Raw genomic sequence first — 23332 nt, 5'->3', positions numbered from 1 at the left:
ACCTCTAGCTCTAAATCTTAAGTCTATTTATAGGTGTCAGAGAGGTGTTGATTTGAGATTAACATATTCTTAAATTAAGGTCTATAGCCTGCATCAAATTCTCAAAGGGGTTTATTAACAACAACAAAATTGAGAACCATTGTTCTAGACCAGAATTAAAAAACAAAAACCAAAAAACTATCTCCAAAACCAGCCACTTTAAATATAGGATTCATAAATAAAAGTTGTAAACCTGAGCATGGATAGAATAACTAATGAAGTCCAATAAGTGTTCACCTATTTTCTTTGCTGTAGTATAGTTTTAAAAAGGCATAGGCTCTTGTATCCTTTTTTTTTTTTTTTTTGGTGTATTCAGAATTTCCTATATATAGTTAAAAGAAGAAAGAGCAGTTACTTTTACAAAAGTCTATTTAGCAACATCAGTGAGCTCTATTAGTTTGTTATACGCAATAGAATATTTAAATTTACTTAATAATCAAGTAACTTTATTTGGAGGACAAACTAAATTAACCTCTGTCCCCTTGTAACAATTTTAGATCAAAATAGATTGGGCTTAATTCCAAGTAAATACATACAGACTCACAGACCAAGGTTTAAGTTATTTTAACACAGTTTGAGCATTTTAAAATTATAATGCTATAATGCCTACATATTATTAAATTTTTAAATAGAGTCATAAGGTCAGAATGATGGGGTGATTTTTTATTTTTTTCAAATGATCATTTTTTCCTTAAAGAAAGAACACAAGAAATATTTTACTTCTGTTTTACAATTTTAAGTAAGTTCTCCAATTATGACTGTGATTCACGATCATGCTTAAGGGTTATTTTTAACCCAAAGTACTGAACACAAAGTAGGCTGTTGAGTTGTTTTTAAAATTTTTTGAACAACAGCAAATGTATCATTTAAAATATCACTATGGGGCTTCCCTGGTGGCGCAGTGGTTGAGAGGCCGCCTGCCGATGCAGGGGACACGGGTTCGTGCCCCGGTCCGGGAAGATTCCACATGCCGCGAAGCGGCTGGGCCCGTGAGCCATGGCCGCTGAGCCTGCGCGTCCGGAGCCTGTGTTCCGCAACGGCAGAGGCCACAGCAGTGAGGCCCGCGTACCGCAAAAAACAAAAAAAATCACTATGAGATACAGTTTACTCTACTACAAGCTGAGGCTATATTAGAGATACGGTATATATCCAATCTACTTACCCTCTTCTTCCTTCTCTTCTCCCAACAATTCAAGAGTGACAGCCTCTTCAGTGGCTGTATTTAAGCACTCCTTTCAAGGGCTAATGAATATGTCATGCAGGTATTACTTCAAGCTTGTTAAAGAATAACTTAATTATGTAGAATTATGTAAAACCTTTTTAAGAAACTTAGAATTAATTAGTGATTAAGAAGACGTAACTTTACTCTTAGATGTTACTTCTCCAACAGTCATAAAATATCAACATTTTAAAACAGATCTTTTTGTCCCGCTAAGACAGCTGATTCAAATCAGACTCATTATGTATGGTGGCCATGAATGAATTACCTCTCTTTAAAGGTTAATTCATGCAGCCAGGGGCCAAAACATCTGGCTAATTCAGTTAAAAAAGTAAACTATAAAAATCATGTCATTTTGGGGGGGTATCCTATAGACTCATTGATTGAATCTTTTTTTTTTTTAACTTTTCAACCAGTTACAGCTAACATGTTCAAGTGAATCTATATTTAGTACCATGTGACAGTGGTGTCCACTCTCAGTTGGGAAATACAACAGATTGTTTCCCAAAATTCTTTTGTAAAATGATAACACATATTATGTTCCATTTTGCCCACTTACTGTAATTAATCTGGTACTAACAAATGGAAACCGATCTGCAGGTTTCAGTTTACTGGAACTGTATGGTGCAAAGCCTTAAAAGGAGTTTCTGCTTCCAGAGCCAGCACTCTCTTTCCCCACAATGTTCTCCATTGGCCCAGATCATCTGCTTGATTTTGCAACCAAGTGGACCCTCATTCAAAAGGTCATAACCATGGAAGGACAAGTCACAAAAGAGGGAATAAAAATAGCAAATAAAGATGTGGAAGAAAAGGTTAGGGATCTAAAATATACAACTTAAAGCAATAATGAGATTCATTTCTTCCTTATTAAGTGAACAAAGAATTCAGTGCACTTAAGGCTGGTTCTTTCAACAGCTGTTTCCTGAAGTATAAACTGCTACAGGGACAGTAATCTGGTCATCCCTATCTAGAGCCTTTAAAATGTTCTTATCCCTCAAGAATTCCCTCCTCTTTTAGTATCCTAAGGAAATAATCAGAAATTAGAACAAAAAGTCATGCAAAAGGATGTTCAATCATTTGGAAACAGCTAAATGCCCCGTATTGGGGAAGTAGTAAAATTTTGATATATGAGGTCCATACCATTTAAAATTGTGTTTGCAGATAATTTTTAATAGTGGGGGGAATTTATTTTAATATTAATGGGGAAAAAGTAGGTTATACTCTTGTACATACATGTAAGAAAAAAGTCACTTGGAAAAAAGATTATAAGACATAATTGTTGTTTCTCAGAAGTGGCTTTAAGGTAATTTGTTTTCTCTGCTTCTTCACAATTCCTTGTACTTTCTAGGGTATCTGCAGTGAGCATCTAAGAGTCTCCAAAAAAATGAAGTTGAAAACTTCTGTTGAAATGGAAAATCTTTGGATTAGGATGGAGGTATTAAGAGTTGACAAATTTGCATTTGTATGTGAAGGCCTCCCTCAAAATTCACAGAGGTAATTACATTTTTAAAAATAGTTATTAATCCAAATGAATAATTAGTTTTATAAAACAAAGTAAAGTGGGGAAAAAAAGTAGGGCAGTTTGTGGAAACTTGCTTACAATTTAATTTTCAGGGAGTGCTACCATCAAGGCAGCCTCCAAAGTAAATTTTCCTACACTTCCCACTTGCCCATTTCTTCTGGACACTTACAGTAATAGGTGTATTGCCTGGTAAAAGCAGCTACCTTTAAAGCCTGGGTTTTTGATAAATTCCCTGTTTATGGATAAAAGACTGCCTGTATTGTTCTTAATGATTTACCTGATTGGCATACATGGCCTGTAAATATTGTTTTTACTTACCCTTTGAGCTGTGTGAAAGCAAGATGGATAAACCTCAGATGCCAGGTTCATTCTCCCCCTCACTTCTTATTAGCCTGTATCGTGTCTAAGCTACACAGAATTTTACTCATTATTTCTGGGGATAATCACAAACAATAATTATCAAAAGATAGGAAATTGTTAGAAAAATTAAATTAATAGTATAAATGAATCACAAGAAAGAAAACTCTTACATTAGGTTAATGGATTGCTTCTTGAGAAAATGTCATGAATAAATAAGTGGCTATGGGCTTCCCTGGTGGTGCAGTGGTTGAGAATCTGCCTGCCAATGCAGGGGACACGGGTTCAAGCCCTGGTCTGGGAGGATCCCACATGCCGCGGAGCAACTAGCCCCGTGAGCCACAACTACTGAGCCTGCGTGTCTGGAGCCTGTGCTCCTCAACAAGAGAGGCCGCGATAGTGAAGAGGCCCGCGCACCGCGATGAAGAGTGGCCTCGCTTGCCGCAACTGGAGAAAGCCCTTGCACAGAAATGAAGACCCAACACAGCCAAAATTAAATAAATAAAATAAAGAATTATTCTGCCTTCCTCACTGAATTACTTATTAAAAAAAAAGACCAAAACTTTAATATTAAAAAAAAACCCTATAAAAAAAAATAATAAGTGGCTATTACCTTTATGTCCTAAATAGCACTACTTGCACAGAAGGAAAAACAAACTCTCCTGGTACAGAGAACTTTAACTTCTGGTTATTTAGTTGTAATCGATGGAATACCTGGCAACTGAATTTCATATGCAGTACTGCTACTACAACTTATACATGACTTCTGGAAATATAGGAATCCACATTTATGCAGTTTAAGTAAGAGCAATTAAACCGGGGGTAGTGTAAAGTATCTACGGAATCGAATTTGCAAAAGCAAAACTTCAGTATAGGGTCCTAACTGCATGAAACTAATGAATAGAAATTAGGGTGATTTTTTAGATACCTCCTTTTTTATAGCATTAATATTAAAAAGAAGAGTGCACACATCAGTATAATATTACTTTCTTGAAAGCTAGATAAATGTAGTTTCTTAGTATGGCAAGGTAGTACTAGCATTCTAAAAGTGTAAAGCCCAGATTGAAGCCAAACAAGCTGAAAAATAAGAAACAGAAAAGAGTGATAGGAAAATCAATTTTATATTTTCACCCTACAGGTAACAAGTAACTTTTAACTTCATTATGTCTTGCATTTCCCTTTTAAATAGTACAGCACGCTATCCTTAGCATGTTCATGAACAGGCATGAGTTACTTTGTTTGTATATTGTCTTCTATTTTTAGATTTGTCCTTATAGATACATAAATTTCATTCAAAAAATGAAAAAAAAATGAAAAATCAGGATGTCCAGTTAAATCTGAATTTTTAAAAAAAACATCAAATTACGTTTAGTATAATTATATCCCAAATATTGCATGGGGCATACTCATGCTAAAAAAAATTATTTGTTGTTTATCTAAAATTCAAATATAACTGCGTTTCCTGTGTTTTATCCAACAACTCTATGTAGAGTGAAAATACATTTTAAATAAAGGATACTTTCCTTTTTTCTGAAACTCCTTATAATCTCACTTAAACAAGACAAAGACCCATGCAAGTGTATTGCTCCATGGAGTGTAGAGACACATTTATTTGTGCTTAAAAAAAAAAAAAAAAGACTCAACCATTAAGTTTTAAAGCTTTCTATATTCTGACAAACTCAGTTCCTTAGTAAAAATGATCCTAAAATTTAACTTCAAAAATATGGAGGAAATAAATAGAAACATTAGATTATTCGTATTTTGTAGTACAATAATGAGTAAATAAGTCATTTTAAATTGTAGAACAAAAAATAGGTCTAGGCTACAAGTAGAACATTGCTAAGAATAAATTTTTGATAATTTTAAGTGAAACTGTCAACCATTCAAAATTTAATCTGATGCTTCCATACATAAAATAAAAAATGAAAACTGAACTAGATATGTTTTCTTAGATTTTAATTAACTATGAAAGAAATAAAAAACTTTTTATTCTAAGACACTATATTTTAAAAACCTTCCTGAGGAATAGCTTTCTACATAACTTGCTAATGTAGTACATAGCCTCTGCATAGGCAAGTTGGCTATAAGAAGTTGAGCAAAAAAAAGTCAGCATTTTCCTAAGCTGCAGTCTACCACTGACTGATGTGCAGTGCAACATTTGTTGCCTTTAATTCTTTATTTTAAAAAATTATATACCAATATAGATTTCCTGGGTTTGACAAATATACCATCATAATGTAAGATGTTAATAATAGAGAAAACTACTAGAGCTCACTATACTATTTTTACAACTTTTCTGTAAATCTAAAATTATTCCAAAATGAAAACTTTACTTTAAAACAATGAAGTAAAATTGCTACTTCTTTTGGAGTATAAAGTAATAAGTCATTCTAAACCACTTTACAGACATAAATGCCATTCCTCTACAACAGGGATCACTATTATACCCCTCTTTTGAAACTAAAATTTACAAAACAACAGGTGAATTTTAAGAATGGAACACTTCACTGATTCTGATTTTCCTGGGTATACATATTAAAACATTCAAATGAACATATCACTAAGCAAAGTATGTTCAAATTTAATCATTACACCATATACTAAATAAATTATATCATATGCTTTCTACAAAGTGTAAGCAACTGAAGAATATATAATGTTCTGTTGCCAAAATATTTACAAGGTTGTTTTACTGCTTCCTATTCATTACAATTACAACATTCAATTGTGATAATAAACTAAAATATGTCACTATTGAGGGTATAGGAAATATATGTGTACAGTCCTCTACTTAACCACTACAGGTTTTTTTTTTTTTTTTTTTTACTGGGAGAAAGAGCAAATATTTACTGGGAGAAAGAGCAAAACTTAGTTTGCCTCATAGTACAAAGGCTATTGAATTGTCACCTACAAGAACCTTATTTTCTTAAAGTTTGGGAGAAATAGAATTTAATGTTATAAAAATGATTATTTTCTCTTAACTTGAGACTTCATATATCTATAGTCAAATTCTGTTAGAGTATGTATAACTTGATAATATTCATTCACTAAATCAACGTGAATAACTTAAATTCATTTCTACCTACTAGGTTCCCCCTCCCTTACAAAGGCCGTTGTTTGTTTAATTGAAAGGGGAAAGTGCTTATAAAAACAACAAAACAAACAAACAAACAAAAAAATAAGGGACAGGTATGTAAGAGAGAAACGAAGCATTGAAGAAGAATGAGCACAAAACTTCCTGAAATGATGGGAAACCTGATGATAGGGTACCTGAATAATTAGGGACATTAAATTTGCAAAATTGGGCAGTACAAATCCCTTATTTTCAGTTGAACTAGACAATCACCTGAACTCTGGGGGAGGCGGAGGGCACGACATCTACTTTCTTTCTTCTATTTCAGTGCTTAAAATGGAGTGGCTAAAAAACTTAAAGCTGGAAGGATCCGTCGCCTCAAAGCTGTAAAGATAACCCTAGATAAAGTATTGAGGGTTTTTTCCAACATTCACATGGAGTACAGGGTGAAATGAGCATAATGTAAATCACCTCATTGTTTGGGCCCTTTCAAATTAGTTGCCAAGAGAGGAGTGAGAACTTGATAAGCAGGCTCCAGTTTCTATGTGTTGATTTAGAAATCTTAAAACTTGTGGGAGCTCAATTCATTTAAAGGAAGAAATTTAAAGGGAAGAAAAGTAAACAAGGAAAATGCTAAGCAATGAAACACTGATGTATAAAGGATTTTCTTTAAAGAAGAAAACTATAAACAGTTCCCCTGTGCTTTTAAATTACAAATTTAGATTTCTTTGATTTAAGCTAAGAGTCTGATTTTAAAACGTCTGTCAAAATGTCGTGATCCATTTAAATATTCAAACTGTTGATGCTGTTTCTTATCTATCTTAGGGGGAAAGTAACTATAAATCAAAATCTTAAAGAAGCCCACAGTCTCAAATAGGTAGATGGCTATTTTGAATGAAGCAGCAATGCATTATGGTTTTTAGCCTCCCCCTCCCCCACAGAAAGTACATTTCTGAACTGCAAACCAGGTAGGTTCAGAACACTGATTGTAGCAGTTCCAGGTCTTGACCCTTTTTCTCAGAAAGCAAGCAAAAAAGCACTAATTCACTAAAATAAGTGAAGAGAGATAGCAAGACTAAGTCCAGGTATTTGGTGGCAAATCCCAGGTGTCTTGTCTGCCTTTTTCCAGGAAAATGCGGCCTCCGCTTTCATCAATGTGTACTTTGTCTTGATAGGAATGCATATTTAATCATCAAAGCAAAAATTTTTTACACTCAGACATAAGATCCTTTAGTAGAGATTTTTAAAGTACTTTTAAGCCACAAATAAAAAATTTAAAAAGTGACACCAAACTGTTTTGCAGGGGCAAGAAAGGTGAGGGCAGGGAAGGATTATCCACTCGTAGATTTTGAAAGACGCTTGTAGCTTACTTGTGAAGCTTCATTTACCATTGAGGTACAGGGGAAATGCTGTTCCTGGTGACAGCGCAGTGGGAATTCCCACTCCAACAACCCATGAAATGTTACTGCATAATTATTCACTTTCTGAGTCCCATTAGAACTTATCAGCAGAGAAAGAAATTTAATTTAAACTCACCCCTCTGTGCTAAAGAATGACCGGGACATGAGATCAAAGCCCGAAGCTCTGTCCTCCAGTGGTTTGCAACACCTAGGCACAATAGGGTGAGAGAACACGACATTCCAGCGCTTCCCGGCTTTCCGGACCCTGGAGAGAGGGGTGGAGGTGGGGGTCTCGTCACCGGCTGGTTTGAGGGGGGAGGGTGATGGAGGCTCCGGAGGTGGATGTGTCAAATATATCCTGCAGCTCCAGGAGGCCAGACTGCTTCTACTGGGAGGCTCCAGGGGCTTGGCGCGCGAGGCCCTCACTGCAGACCAGATAGGCCATTGCCCTCCCTTCCCTGCTACTGGGATTGGGGTCAATGGAGCCCGTGGATTTAACCACAGGCGGGAATGGCTGGAGCCATATCACACTCAGGTGTGCAGCTCTGAGAACTCTTGAGTATTAAGGAAGACGCTTATACTGCAGCGCATCACAGGGTGCCTTAAACGCGTACAGAAGGTGCATGCATAACCAAAACTACATGCCAAGTTGAATCCCTGGCATATCTAGAGAGTACAAAGTGGAACCCATAGATCCAAACCTGCACGATGAGCTTTCAAGACCAGAGGGCCCAAGTCCTAGAGGCGCCTAAGAGTGTCAGGGGCAGGGAGAGGCTTCCTGGGAGAGGGCTCTGTTCCTCAGCCCCCCGCCCCCAGGGAGCGGCAGGTACGTTTTCAAAGTAAAGATCTTTAAAGGGAGTACGGTACTCTTTCCGAGAGATTGATCCATCCTCCCCTTTCTTCAGATGTCACCAAAATACGGGGCCTGGAGAATGTGGCTAGCGCTCCCCAAATATCCAGCTGCCCGAAGGGTGGAGGGGCAAGAAGGGAAGGGAAGAAAGCCTAAGAGAGGTTGTTGAGATTTAGGTACAACTTGGTAAAGACAAGTTGAGTTCTGTTCAACAGGTACAGTGATTATATGTCTATATCTACCTATCGGTAAGATTCTCCCCTAGATAGTCCCTTAAGTGGCTAAACTGTTCTTTTGATTCCTGAAATCAAAAATCACAGCCAATCAGACTTGACTCTGCTTCCCTTAAGATAACAGTGTGAGAAAAGGTGCACAAGTTCCTGGCAAACCCATAATAAAATGACAAGAAGAACACTTCCTGCCGACGGAGGACGCTGCAGTTTGTTGATCTGCCACGGGGGAGGAAAGGGGGAGGAGGCGGGTGAGAGTGAACAAAGTAGTTTGGCCAAGAAAAGAGAACAGTCGTTGCTAAAGCCAGGAGAGAAATATCCAACAAGTTCGGGATGAACACCCTCAGCCCGTCCACGCCGCGGCAGGCCCGGGTGGCACCAGCAAGACGCAGAACTTGGCCTATCAGCCCCGGATAGGGTGGGACAGAGGACCCAGGGTCCAGGCGCTCGGATGGCCAAGGACAGAGGAAGGATGCTTGGGGATTCGGAGAGAAAAAGAAGGGAAGGGAATCCCCCCATCCCTATCCGGCCCGAATATCTTTTTTTTTTTTTTTTTTTTTTTGCCGTACGCGGGCCTCTCACTGTTGCGGCCTCTCCCGTTGCGGAGCACAGGCTCCGGACGCGCAGGCTCAGCGGCCATGGCTCACGGACCCAGCCGCTCCGCGGCATGTGGGATCTTCTGGGACCGGGGCACGAACCCGTGTCCCCTGCATCGACAGGCGGACTCTCAACCACTGCGCCACCAGGAAAGCCCCTCGAGTGTCTTTTGAGCTGGGAGGTGAGCGCGGGGGAGGCTCACCGCGGCGATTCCCACGGTGGGTTTTGGTGGAGCCAGAGAGGCTCCGGGAAGCGCGGGCTGCTCGGGCTGGTGTCGCCTGCGGCGGGCGCGCTGCAGCGCGGTCGCGGGGCACGTGGTGGCGCTCGCAGTCCGCGCAGCGGGCGGAGGCGGCCGCGACGCCTTTGTGTGCGCTGGCACCGCGCAGGGCGGCTTGTCCAGCAGCACGAGGGGGACTGCGGGAGGGGACCGGGGCTCGCGGGTAGACCCGACTGCCGCCCCACCCTTCACTGCAACCCTCGGGCGGACGACGCGCCTCGCCTCCTCCGAACTCTTCCCGGGGGCCTCGGAGGGTCATTTTGAGAGCAGCCGGCACGTCCAGAAGTGAGAGGAAAGAGGAGGTAGCGTTTTGAAAGGCTGGGAAATTCTCCTGGGCTCAAAACCTACCCTTGAACTCAATGGAACAGAGAATGAGGGGAACTTTGGGCAGCCCAGACCTCCGCCTCGAACCCCGCAAGGGATGCAGAGGGCGCCTCCACCCTTCCCTCCTGCGCAGCAAGAAATGCTTGTCTGAGGAGTAAAGTTAGGGAGTGGGCTTAAAAGAAGCCCCAATAAGATGGACTTGAAAGAACACCATGAAAAGCGGCAGTTTTGAGCGGGCGCTTTATTTCTTGTTCCCAGTCACTCCCCACGCCCCACCAGCTCTCCTCGCTGTCTCTAGCGCTCTAGAAGCCCCGACTGTCATTAGGAACCAAAGTAAAATGTATAAGGCTGCTTCCTCACCGCCAGGAGACTCCGCAGAAAATTAAATTAAATTAAACACGCGCCCAGGGACGAAAAGAAATAGATTCCACCACCCCACCCCACCCCGCCCCCAAGCAAATCAACACTTCTGCGCGCAGGGAATACAGCGAACCTAAAGAGATGGCCACTGACGCGCATCCTCTTAAACCTCAGCCGCTGGAGCCCAGGACAGCAAGGAATTATCGGCTTTCCTTTAATCCGGAAGCAGGGAATAAATAGGGCGAAAGCAAATTCTGAATCTTACTTTTTAAACAACAGCAACAATTGTATATCGAGCAAAGTCTTCAAAGGATGCCACCCAGAACTACAGTCCTAACTTAAAAATGAGTACACTTCACTCCTGTTGATCCCTTAATACGATTTTCTTTAAAGACAGTGATAGAATTAATCTGCTGGGGCATTTTTTAAAGAAGGGGGGGAAAAAAGCAAACAACTATAGAAACCATATTTTTAAAAGAGAGAGAGGAGACTTGATCATACCTGAGTTTTTCTTAGGGGTGTAGGAAGAAATAATAATTCCTGCCTGTTTGGACAGAAGCAGCAAAAGGCAGCAGGAAATTAAAAGCCCCAGTTTATTCAAAATACCTGCATCAAATTAACCCCTCTTTGAGGCTATTTGTATGAAAAATTGAGCAAAATGTAGAACTTCTTTCATAATAATATTCATCTTTACCATTTTAGGCAACCAGAGAATAATCAAATCTACTTTTTTTCTGTAAAGTTCCTACCTTAATTTACCAGCCTAAAGATCATCTGACCTTTGAGCTAATGCTCTAAAATAAAATATTTGTTTAAAAAATTCCTCCAGTGGCCTTCTGTAACATTCCATTCAATAATCAAACCAAAAGATCCACGGGGAGATGAAAATGTTGATGGCAGGATTATCGATCTGTCCGCCCAGGAGTCCAGTTTCATCACGTGCTTGTCTTTTTTAATTTCAGCATTCTGTCCCCACGGGAACCTCAGTTGAGAAGTTATACCAAGATTGAAGTTAAGAGGACAGTGGAAGGAGGGCAAACCCATCCAGGAACTTTTTCTAATATCAGTTGTTATAGGAGAGGGATGAGGAAAACTCATCACATTTGTTTAAATTAAGTTTTAGCCTAAAATATTTTTGTTGATAGCCCAACCTTAACAAATCACAGTCACGTCCCTAAGCAAAAGACATCATCCAAAAAGAAGTTGGACAAGAACGGGAAAAAGCAGGATAAGGAAGAAACACTCAAGTTTGGGGAAGAAATGAGACAGGTTAACAGAAAAGCTGGACTGAGCTGCAGTCCTATTCTAGTCTCCAGAGGGTGGACTGATATATGCTGGCCTGACCTCTGGGTCAACAACTAGTTTAACTCTACCTTGATCTGTAAGACTGGAAGCTGGTCCCTTGGTTCAAAGTGAGACCAAGACTTTGGCTTCATTTGAGTGAGCCTGCAGGCACTGTTAAGAGGTGCTTTAGCACAGATAAAGCAGGAAGAAACCACAATTTTGCACTTCATCCTCTATCCTCCAAAAAGATGTTCATCCCCAAAAGGGAACCCTGCCCACCCTGTAATCTAATATTGCTCAATAACCAACAATACAAAATAAACCAAAGGTAGAACAGAGAGGAGGAGCCAAAGGAAGAAAGTGAAAGTTTGAACATCTATGCTACAGAAAAATCTGTCCCCGTTCATCCACCCCAAAGAAATCTTCTTCCAGACAATATCTCTCCTTGTCATCACCCACTTCGTAAATCAAATGTGATTCTGTGTATAATACAACTGATATTATAAATGTACCAAGCTGCTTTCTGCTTACCTGCCACTACATTTAACTCATTCAGAACTGTTTTCTCCGAATCCCTCAGCTCTGCAACTTTCAATAAAAAAGCAGCAACACTTAAATTGTGTTCTGTGTGTGATTCCTAGGAAGAAAGTGACGAAGGAGACTATTTTACTTTTTAAAAACATTATTTAGAGCTATAGTACAGCAAAGAATCAGAGCTAACTTGCTTGCCTAAAACCATAGGATTGGAAGTCTCAAACATCAGCATAGGCAACAGGATTAAGGCACTCTGCTACTTGAGCACAAACTGCATTATTCTAAAATATTTTATCCCTAATTGTTTTTTTTCTTCTGCATTTACAGTATTTATAGCATTCTATTTTCACTTCCGTTTCTATGGATCATAAAGACTATATAAATTTCACTGGAAAATTTTTAGTTCAAGATGCACACCGAGACTGAACTTAGGGTGGGGGAATGCAAACAGAAAGAAAGAAGCTAAACTTATGAGAATCTGAACACTCTAACTTTTTATTCAGTTTGTTTCAAAATAATAATATTAATCTAATAGTGAAATAGTTTGATAAAACAGCAATCAACATTTAAAGTATTTTATGTTTCAAAGTATGGCTCAAGAAACACCCATTGCTTAAATGCACTTAGACATAACAAGACAGTATTTTTTTATTGGCATCATTGACACCTATGGACAGTAGCCTAGTAGATAGATTAAGGTTTAACCTTCCTTTTCTTTGGTGGCTGTTTAGAGACTTTAAAAGAACAGATAACTCATTTCAACAGGAATCTACTACTGATATTTACCTCTACATAATCTTTAGCTAAGACATGGAATGCCAAAAACCAGCTTTTGTTAGCCTGACCTCCTCCACCCCCTAACAACAAAAGTTATCCCCAAACCCATGTTTTTATTTTAGATGTATTGATCTTCTTGTGTAAGATGTGGCCTTTTAAATACCAAATGCAATCAATGGCCAACAACCTGAATCCTTCTGGAGAGTGAGATGAAGCAGAACAGAGAAATTTCTTTAAATTGTTTGGTGACTTTGTACAAATTTTAAGAGGTCAGTAAATCCTGATGCTTGGAGCTAAATCTACTGGTAAATAATTAATTACATTTCTTAGACACTACAGTCTTTATCTTGGTAAATAGAGAAAACACAGCTTTGCCAAATATAGCATTCCATCTAAGTAATATCTTAAAGGCAATTATTTAAATATTACCACAAACAGGATTATATTTTGTTTAAATTAGACATTTAACTGAAGATAAATGCAAATGTCCATAGTTTAAAAAGGAAAAAAAATACAAATTAACTGACCTAGTCTTTTATCTGAGTTTATTAATACCATTTAAAATATTACAAATAAATCAATTACATTTCATGCATTTAAAATGCAAGTCTAAAATGTTCCAGAGAAAGGCTTTTCATTTCAATGTGAAATATCCAAATTATTTCAACATTACAATGAGCAATTAGTTTGCAGAATCTGCAAACATTTAAATGTAGTGTCAGGAGTGTTTATTAACAGTTAACAATATTACCTTTAGGAAATACACAAAGGCCAAAATTAGTTGAGATTCACTTGGACAATTTATTTAACACATGGGTTTTGGCAGACCCAGTTATTATGAAATATAGGTGAACTCTCACTTTAACTATGCCTGAACTGCCAGCAAATGCAAATAAGTACATGCTCCATTAAATTAAGTGTCATCCCACATTTATCAAATATTGTCTTAGTTACAGTTTGATACCTATCTAAATTCATACTCGAGCAAAACTAGGCCCGGAAAGTGCGTTTGTGGCTCTGCACCTCCAGAAGTGAGTTCAATAAACCTGCAGCTCATCAGAACTGCAAGAATAACTCTTAATATTTTCTTGTGACAAAAAAAAAAAAATCAAGTTTACTTCAATATATTTTCAAATATTTACTGGAAGTAATGTACAAGAAAAATACTATACAAAATCGTCTCCTGGACAACTGCACCTTGCACCCATACATTGGTGGAGTTATAGTTAATTGATACCTAATCTAGAACGATTCTCCAGTTGTACAAACCATTAGGTTTAGATATATCTTACAATTTTTTTTTCTATTTTCCCTTTTGGCATTTAAACTACAGCCTCGTCTGAAATAAACGACAGCTTCTTCACTTCTTTATAAGTTTGAATCACACACACAAAAGAAGTTTAACCCTAAGAATCTTCAACGAATTGCAAAAATTTACAGAAATGGGTACTATACAAATTGACGGCTAGACTAGCAAAAAAAAAAAAAAAAAAAGGAGATTATGCTCGGGAGTGGTGAAAACGAGGTAGAAAAGGACAAACACGGAGATAGTTAATCTGGTCTCACCGGAAAGGGGTATTTTTGCATAAGAAAAAGACACCTACCCTCACCCCCACCCCCAACCCCAACCCATAAGTTAAGTTAATGCGATCAAAATAACTTTGGGATCAATATTAGCAAAGTTTCGAGAGAAAGACTTGCTCACTGCTAGAGGAAAAGCTATCTAGAAGGGAAACCAAATGGAAGGATGCTGTTTTTTTAATTTTCTTTAGTTTTTTTTTTCTTTTTCATTAAAAAAAAAAGTTATAAAGATAAAGGAAGGCTGCTGCAGCGATTCACCAAGACTGCCCCTAGCTGAAACTTGCTTCGGTTCCACCCCAGGGAACAAAGAAAAAGAGGCAGAGCTGACGTCGGAGAGCTAAACTAGGAAACTCTGGTCTCGGTGCCGCCAGATGGGCTCCCGACGGCTCAGCGCAGGACAGGCAGCGGCGCGCAGCGGCAGGGCAGGGTGCTCCGCAGCCTAGACGCCCAAGACTGAGGTTCTGGTACCAAGTCGCTAGCCCGGGGGGGGGGCGGGGGGAGGCCATGGGTGGGCCTACTGCCTCTCCCTCCCCACGGCGCTGCTCAACCTTGCTCAGCCTAGTTGTTACCGCACGTGCGGAGGCCCCCGGTCTCCCAGGCACTGGATCGGTCCAGCTCTACCTCCAGTGGCCGCTTTCCTCTAAAAGATGTGCCCGTCAAAGCTGGGGATGACGGAGGGAGGACGAGGAGGAGAGGACCAGAATTAAAGGCCCGGCGAGGCGCTGGCTTGGGCTGTACTGGGCTCCGACAGTGTCACCCGGTGGAGAGAGACAGCCAGGGCCCAGGAGAGCAACGCGTGTTACTTACATGTCCACATTCCCTTTACAAAGTTGTCACAGAGGGAGTTAAAAGAGAGAGGGACACGGACAGAAAGAGACAGAGAGAGTGAGCAGGGTGCAGTGTAGAGAGGCTGGAACTGAGGCCAGGACCCACAGGGCCCAAGCGGACCAAGGTGGGAGGGGGAAGGCGAGAGGGGCAGGGGCGGGGTGCGCGTCACTCCAGGCCGTTGCGGTGCCCAGGCTCGGGGGGCTGCAGCAGCTCCGGGGAGTGGCAGGGCGGGCTGCCCGCGGCGCTGTGCTCGCTGTCGGTGTCGCTGCCCTTCTTGCCGCCGCTGCCTGACCCCGCCGAGCCGCCGCCGCCGCCGCTGTGCGTCTTCACGTGCTTGCTGAGGTGGTCGCTGCGCATGAAGCGCTTGTTGCAGACAGGGCAGGCGAAGCGCTTCTCGCCGGTGTGGGTCCGCAGGTGCCGCTGCAGCTCGTCGGAGCGCGTGAAGCGCTTGCCGCAGAAGAGCCAGTTGCACACGAAGGGCCGCTCGCCCGTGTGCCAACGCAGGTGCGCCTTGAGGTGCGACGTCTTGCCGTACACCTTGCCGCAGCCCGGGATGTGGCAGCTGTGCAGGCCCTTGCGCCGCAGGCTCGCCCCGGCCGGACCCAGCCGCTCCGCCTCCTGGCAGTTGGGGCAGTCGCAGGTGGCGCGGCCGGAGTAGCGGCGGGCGGAAGAGCGCGGGGAGCTCCCCAGCGGCGCAGACGGCCCCGCGCTCAGCATGGAGCCCCCAGCTCCGGCCAGCGGCGATGGGGCCGAGTCCGGGTAGGAGCCGGGCAGCACCGGCTTGAAGCCATCCATGAGGTGCTGCCCGGCGGGGCTGAGCAGGTGTGAAGAGGCGCCGCTGCTGAAGGCTGAGTGGCTCAGGCCTGAGTAATCCGAGTTGTAGCCTCCGAGCGGCGAGTGCAGCGAGGTTTGGAGCCCCCCGGCGGCGGGGTGCAGCGAGCCAGGCAGCGCCGCCGCGCCGTTCGGGTTCTGCACGTCGATCCAGCCCGCGCCCACGTCCCACCAGCTGGAGGCGCCGGCCGAGCCCACGTCGCCGGCGGCGCCCAGGCCGGGGTGCGAGGGCTTGAACCACGACTCGTATGGGTGCGCCATGCCCACGCGCGGGTAGATGCCCTGCAGCCCGTCCACAGAGGTGTGCACCTTGGAGATGAACACTGGCTGGTGGGAGCCGTCCTGCGAGTGCGCGGAGGAGCCGCCGCCGCCGCCCCCGCCGCCGCTGCCCCCCGATACGCCAGGGGCCTGGAACACCGAGTAGTCGTTTGCGAAGGGAGAGCTCGAGGCGGCGGCGGCGGCTGCCGCGGCAGCGGCGGCAGCGCTGCTGGAGGTTAGGGAGAAGGCGCTAGAGCCCGGCGAGCCGCCGCAGCTGAACGAGTCGGTCACCAGGGCCGCAGCCGCAGCCGCAGCCGCCGCGGCCGCCGCCGCGGCCGAGGACGAGCCGCCGTTCCTGGAGGGGCCCGACACGCCGAAGCTCGAGAGACTGGAGCCCACTACGTTGCAGCTGCCGGAGGAGGAGGACGAGGAACGTTTCCAGGGGTGGAAGCCTTTGCCGAAGGAAGATGAGCTGTCCGAGAGGGAGGAGGGAGACGGGCTGGGGCTGCCGATCTTATTACAGGTAGCAGCAAGCATGGCCAAAGGAGTCGATCCCAACCTCGGTTCTTCCTGAGAGAAGGAGGAGAGGAGACGGGGTGGGGGAGGGGAGGTGGGCAAAGGGCCAGTGGGGGAGGGAGGAAGGAAATGTGCATTAGTCCTCCGGTAGCCTCCAAAACGCCCCACTGCACCCCATTTCTCGCTGCGGCGCGGCGCCACCAACTCACCTGGCTCCCCCAACAGCCCCGGCGCCCGGCTGCTTTCTACTCTACGGGAGGGGACAAGTTTGGCTGCCGGCGTCTGATTCGGGAGCAAAGCGCCATGCTAAAGAAGAGTTTGACAAGTATTCTCAGCTAAAACAACACTCTTGCGCACACAAGGCCCCAGGCACTTCGAAACAAACAAGCAAGCAAAAAGTCCAGATTGGGGAGGAAGGAAGATTCCTTTGCGGAGAAGCCTGGGGAAAAACCATTGGATTGCTTTTAAGAGCGCTACCCCTGTAATCCACAGAAGAGCTTTGAAAATCCTGTTCCGGTCCCCACAAACCCATCCTGGGTTGTTTCTCCCAGGCCAAAAGACGTCAAACTATAGGGCTGGCTCGCTCTTCCTGATTTTCTTTAAAAAAAAAAAAAAAAAAGTCTACAATAGTAAAAAAGAGAGAGAGACGGGTTCAACGTACCTGCAAGACAAGGCGGGCTGCGGAATTTTCTAAGGGGAAGAGGGAAAATCTGCAGTTTGCCCAGGAGGAAAAACTTGCTCTCTTTACCCTCGAAATCGTCGCACGTAAAATGGGCTGGGCGCACGTCTCCCGGGCGGGGAGAGGCCGGGCGCTGCGAGGTGGCTTGTCTAAATGCCCTTCGAACCTTTTCCTGCTCTGAAAAAAGTGACTCTGCCCCCCTCTCCCCCTCTTTCTTTTCTCCAAACTCACTTGTATTTAAAGGGGGAAAAAAAAGCTCTCAATAGAGACTGATAGCCCGTGGCCTGGCCGGGGCGACTTTAACCCCCTCCGATCGGCAATAAAAGGAAACTAATTAAACCAGCAAGAGAAAATCCTGAGACTCACCCCTAGAAGTGAAGTTGCCATCACACAAAAGTGCCCTCCTCCTCTCAGAGGATCTTTTTTATATTGATAAATCAGAGGCAGTGTTTTTTTTAGAGGTGTGCAATACAATGATCAGTTCCGCCCATTCCACCACAATTGTAGCTCCCTCTCCGGCTTTGAAGTGCCGCGGAGGCGCGGCCAGCCAATCTGCGGCCTCGCCGGGCCGCGCCGCGCGCGCGCTGTGAGGTCATCGGCGCCGCCGCCGGCCGCCTCGGGGGGGGGGTGTGGGGGGGTGGTGTTTGGAGCGGGAGCGGCGCGGGTTACTGTGTGTGTGTGTTGCAAAGCGGTTGTGTGTGTGTATAACAGTGTAACTGTACAAGTGTGACCAAGCTGAGAAGAAGACAGTGCAGACTGAGGGATGGGATGGGGGGAGATTGGGGGCAAGAGTATAGCAGTGTAACAGTGACGGGGGGAGGGGAGGGACAGTGCAGAGAGGGAGAGGGGGTTGTGAGTGACAGTTTAGCTGCATGTGTGACAAAGGGGGGTAAGAGGGACGGACCAGTAAAGTGTTGAGGGGAAGAGTGTGAGCGTAGTGTAACTGTGAGTGACAAACCTCGGGAGAGAAGAGGGACAGTGCAGTAAAGTGTGCGTGGACGGGGGAGGTGGTGTCTCAGTGTGTTTGGTGTTGGGGGAGAGGAAGGAGTGTGAATATGAGTGTTTGTGTGAAAAGAGGGGGAGGGTGGATGAGTGTGTGTCCGCTTGATGTGGGAGAGACGAAGGCTGTGTGAATGTTTGTGTGAGAGAGAAGGGGGAATCGTGTGTGCTTGTGTGTGTCTGTGCCACAGAACTGGGGGTGGAGAACAGGAACAGTGCAGTAAAGTGCACATACGTAAAAGAGAGACATGGTGATTTGAAGAGTGAAACTGCGAAGTTGAGTGAGGCTGAATAAATAAATATTCACAAACGCTATCACTGTCGCCAACTTCCTCTGGTTTCCTGTAGCTCAAATCTTGAGTGATTTTTCCCCCCTTAATTTCATGGATACTATCACTACATTTTAAAAGAAAATCGTATTAATACCTTCCTCTCCTTTCCTGGCTCTACAGCCGAAGGGTAGAAATTTAGGGAGGCTGAGGGGTATTTTTTTAAGAGAGTTAGGGCTTGTGTGCGCCTGCGTCAAAGAGTTGTTACTTTGCTGCGGTAGCTTTTTTTTTTTTTCTTCTGAGGTGGGATTCGGCTTTGGAAGTGCAAGTCTCACTCTAGGGGAGAGGGTGTGTTTGTCCCGTGGCGATGAGTAAATTTCAATACAAAAGGATTAGATAGAGAAGGGGGTGGGAGAGTATTGTTTTTTCTGGGGGTGAGAAATTGAGCGTTTTATGGTATTTAGGAGTTTTCGCAGGAAATCCCGCCGCCTCTTTCTGAGAAAAAAAATCAGGATTTTGACTGAAATCTTTGAGTTTTATTTATCTGAGAATAGAAACAAGCTGTTGACAAATCGTGGACCACATGTATGGAGGCGTCTGTGTCTAACGGCGTTTGGGCCGGATATCTATGAGTGTGTATGCATGTCAATAGACAGTTCAAATTTGGTGGGTTTTAGAACTTGCTTGCCATTTGCGTTATTAGTTGCCTTCAGAAATGTAATTACAATTTCACTGCCACCACAAGGGAACATCATAAACTACAGAAAGCACCATACCAGTGTAACAAAAAGTCCACAGCCCTTGGAGCCCTATTGAATATTCATATGTTTAAAAAAAGTAATTCACATTTTTAAGCAGTTGCAAATGCTCCCAGAAATCTAATTTTAAGTCGGAGTTGATTAAAATGATACTAGCTGAGAGAAGTGTTTTGTTTTGACTGGGGAAACATGTTAATTTTATTATTGTTTTTGAACCTTCCTCAAGTACGTCACAGCTTCTGGAGATGTCAAAAAAAAAAAAAAAATCCTCCTGGGGTTTACTGAACTCCAAAGTCAGGTTGTAGCATTTGTTTCATGGAGCAGAGTTGAGGCTGATGTTTGTGGTATGAGAGTGTGTGTTTCTGACCCCTTTTTAACAGTGTTGGGATATTGACTGTATATCATATATATCTATTGATTAAGGGGGTAAGGTACACTCTTATACTTTGAAGTAAGTGTGAAGTAAATTAATGAACTGCTTTCTTTCTCTGAAGGCTGACGCTTACCATAAATGTCGTGTTTCTCCCTGCAAGCCACTCTGAATGATTTTAGCGTGTTGAGAAGGCGTGACAGGCCAGCCCAGAAGGAGGAAGGGGTGGGGGAAAGGAGGGAACTCTGTTTAACAAATAAAAGAGAATTAACTTCATTGCTTTGGTCTCCTTCTATAATGATATTCATTTTAAGAACCTAATATACAGTTGTTCAAATTTGGGGTTTAATTCTAATCAATACCATCATCCTCAAAGGTGGAGAAAAAAAGGTTTGAGGGAAGACTCTCTTCTATGAATAGTTATTTATTTTATCTTTTTATCCTCCTATCTCTGGTAGGAAGTGAGGCAGGACTATTGAAAAGTTAAATACTGATTCTGAGAGTAAACAGAGGCATTAACCACTGTTTCCTTAAAAATGCTAGGAATTAGAAAAACAGCATCATGTGATTACAATTTTGAGTATCTACCTCTAAGATTTCATTTATATAAATTCACTTTAGAATCATATGTAATTCTGCCTATAACAATGGATCACAGTGTTGGTATGGATTTAATGAACACACTGGATTTCTCAGTTTGCATAAGGTTGGCTCGCAGCAGATTTTCACAAAGGTTTGCACGTGCATCCTTCTTCATTATGGAAAAATATATTTATGTTTTCATGTATATGTGTATTCCATTTTTTCCCATTTTTAAGTTAGATGTTTATTTTATAGTAGTAGTGTCAAAGGTTTTTTCTCATCCTACCCCCCCCACCCCAAAAGAAGTGGTTAGTGTTTGTCATAAGGCATAAGACAGCAGAATTTAAAAGGAAAGACAAAGAGAATTATATAATTGACCAAAAATTAAAACAACAATAATCTTGCTTCTGGTTTCAGTGAAACTGGTCTTAATAGCAGCTCTTTCTCCACTTTGCAGAAGTGACTCTATTATTTTTGAATCGCCCACAGGAGGGAACATCTGTAATCCATTGTAGATAGAGCCTGTCCAGCAAAGCATTTCATGGCACATCCAGTTCAGTTTACTTTTGGTGATATTGATCACTGCTCTTGAGTATTATACCATAATAATATGGAGGTTTGGAAGGAGAAGAAAGACAGGAAGTGCAGCCTTTCTAACATTAATTAAAAGTTTCCCCACCCCATATGAAGTTTAAGTGCTGGCAGGGAGAGGGGTAGATGGATATTCTGCTGTTTCTTGCAAACCTGTGAGATCCACTTTCAATAAAGCTAAAATCTATTAGCATTCTGTATGCATCTGCAGCATAAATTTCATTTGAATTTCAAATTTAATAAACCAGGAGGTTTTTAATCATCCCTGGTTTTATTTGTTTGATATTAACATGCTTATTGACCGGGTCTGGTGACCAGTTTGATCATTACAGGACAGCAAAAAGTTAATTAAAACGACCACAGCCCCTTAATCATATCATCTGTCTCATCCATGTCGCTCTCTTTATTACCGGTGATGATGGATAGTCTCCCAGATTAATTTCTCTGTTTCTTCGATTTGGACAACAGCTTTTGGGACCTAATTTACATCCTGGGGACAACTTGCTCAAGTATATCTAACACCTTGCAGCTACAATATACATCAACATCTCCTTAGATGGAGTGGAGAAGGGGAGCTTTTTTGCAGCCGGGTTTGAAGACTAATCAATGCTGCAATCTGGAGCTCTTACGCTTTCACAACCAAAGAAATGGAAGGTCCAAAAAAAATTAGAGGCCTCTATCCCTGCTTTTCCTTTTCGGGGAGTGGGGAATGAAATATGCCTCTGCTGTTTGGTTAAATAGATTAAAATGTGTAGATAGAACGACAAGTAAATAAAACAATTTGTAACCATTAAGTACAAGTGGGGATTTATAGTTGAAAACATCAAAGTTATCCAGGCTTTCAAGTGTCCGGCCACACATCTACACCAAATAAGGTATTGAACGTATTAAGTGTGGTCTGGTAAATACACAGCGCTGAAAAAGCCTAACAGAAAAAAAAAAAAAGTACACATGAACTATATAGGCGCCTGTCTCTGCTGGGTACGTTTAAACCGGGCTCTTCGCATTTGGCTTTCCTGAGCGTTGGCAGGGACGCGCAAGCTCTGGAAGCTGACCGGCCAGTGCCCGCTGAAGACCCAGGTGCCCTGGTGGGTGCCTCTCCCCAAATAGGGAGACAGCCCCCAATCCCTGGACACTGTGCGGGGACCTCGTGCGCGGACTCGTTGGCTATTAAATAAAGCCTGAAGTAGGGTGGGGAGAGGGCCGAGCGCCGCCGGCGGCTGCGGGGAGGAGCGGTCTGGGCCAGGTTGGGGGTGTCTCCTCGCCCGGAGCTCTCTAGTCAAAGTTTCTTTCCTGCTGAAAAGAAAATCTGGCCAGGCATGGACCTGTGGATTCCTAAGGAGTGCCCTTTTGCTGTCTATTCCTGCTTTCGGGCAGCTTTACTAGGAAGTTGCCTAACATTTCCTGGGAAGGGAGGTAATAAAAGCCCCTCGCTGTTGGCAGATTGTTGAGCTGTAGGTGGGAAGGGATCAGTCAGCCAGAGCCCAGAGAGGGCTGTATTTTCCTGATTGGAAAATGGGAACTTCCATACTGAACAATAGCCCCTATTAGTGAGGCTATTCGGTTTCAAACTATCCGGCCACGTTTACAGCCGAGTCCTTACTTTCCTGGTACTGCTTAATTGGATGCATTTGTTGACCACAGCGAAGCAGTAGTGACTCTTGATCTACTTGCATAGGATCTCCGGCTGGATGCAAAGCCTTGCCTTGGTGACTCTTTTTAAATAAATAGGACTGCTTGAGAAAGCACATTATTTCTTAATTGACTCGATCCCCCCCACCATCACACTGCTTAATATTTATTCTTTTTCTCTGACGCTTCGAAACATTCAAAAGTTAGGGACGTTTTAATTGAAAGAGACTCATCTAACTTAGGATATTATATCCTTTGATTCCCTTTAGCTAGGGCATTCAAATTGCCTATATTCAGAAAGACAAGGGAGAGTTTTCCAGTATATCAATCATATGAATGTATTGGTAAATTCATAGATAGGAAAAATATGAAGATATTTAGCCAAATTGGTATTTCTTCCTATAGTAAAGGAAGAAAAATCATAATTCCTTATTTGTTGTATGCATGCATAATGTTCATATCGTCATTGTATGTTGATATGATCGTGTGCTAGGTCTACAGGCAGACGTGTACTCTATGGTATATGTCGTATTCATCTCCCTGACAGCCCACAGATGAAATTGATAATTAATTCTACAGCACTTCATATTTCTCT

The 23332-nt window shown here is 43.0% G+C and overlaps 1 protein-coding gene across 1 annotated transcript; it reads right to left on the bottom strand.

Moving 5' to 3' along the window:
• Window positions 1–15417: 15417 nt before the first annotated feature.
• SP8 (Sp8 transcription factor) lies at window positions 15418–17923 on the bottom strand (the record flags this gene model as incomplete). The annotated part of the gene is made up of 3 exons (XM_082846568.1): window positions 15418–16907; window positions 17067–17163; window positions 17903–17923. 3 exons carry the CDS (start codon window positions 17921–17923, stop codon window positions 15418–15420), a joined length of 1608 nt encoding a protein of 535 aa, XP_082702694.1.
• Between the last annotated feature and the right edge of the window lie 5409 nt (window positions 17924–23332).

Source organism: Leucopleurus acutus (genome assembly GCF_964270905.1).
Source record: "Leucopleurus acutus genome assembly, chromosome: 9".
NCBI lineage: Eukaryota > Metazoa > Chordata > Mammalia > Artiodactyla > Delphinidae > Leucopleurus > Leucopleurus acutus.
This window is presented reverse-complemented; position numbering and strand designations above follow the sequence as displayed.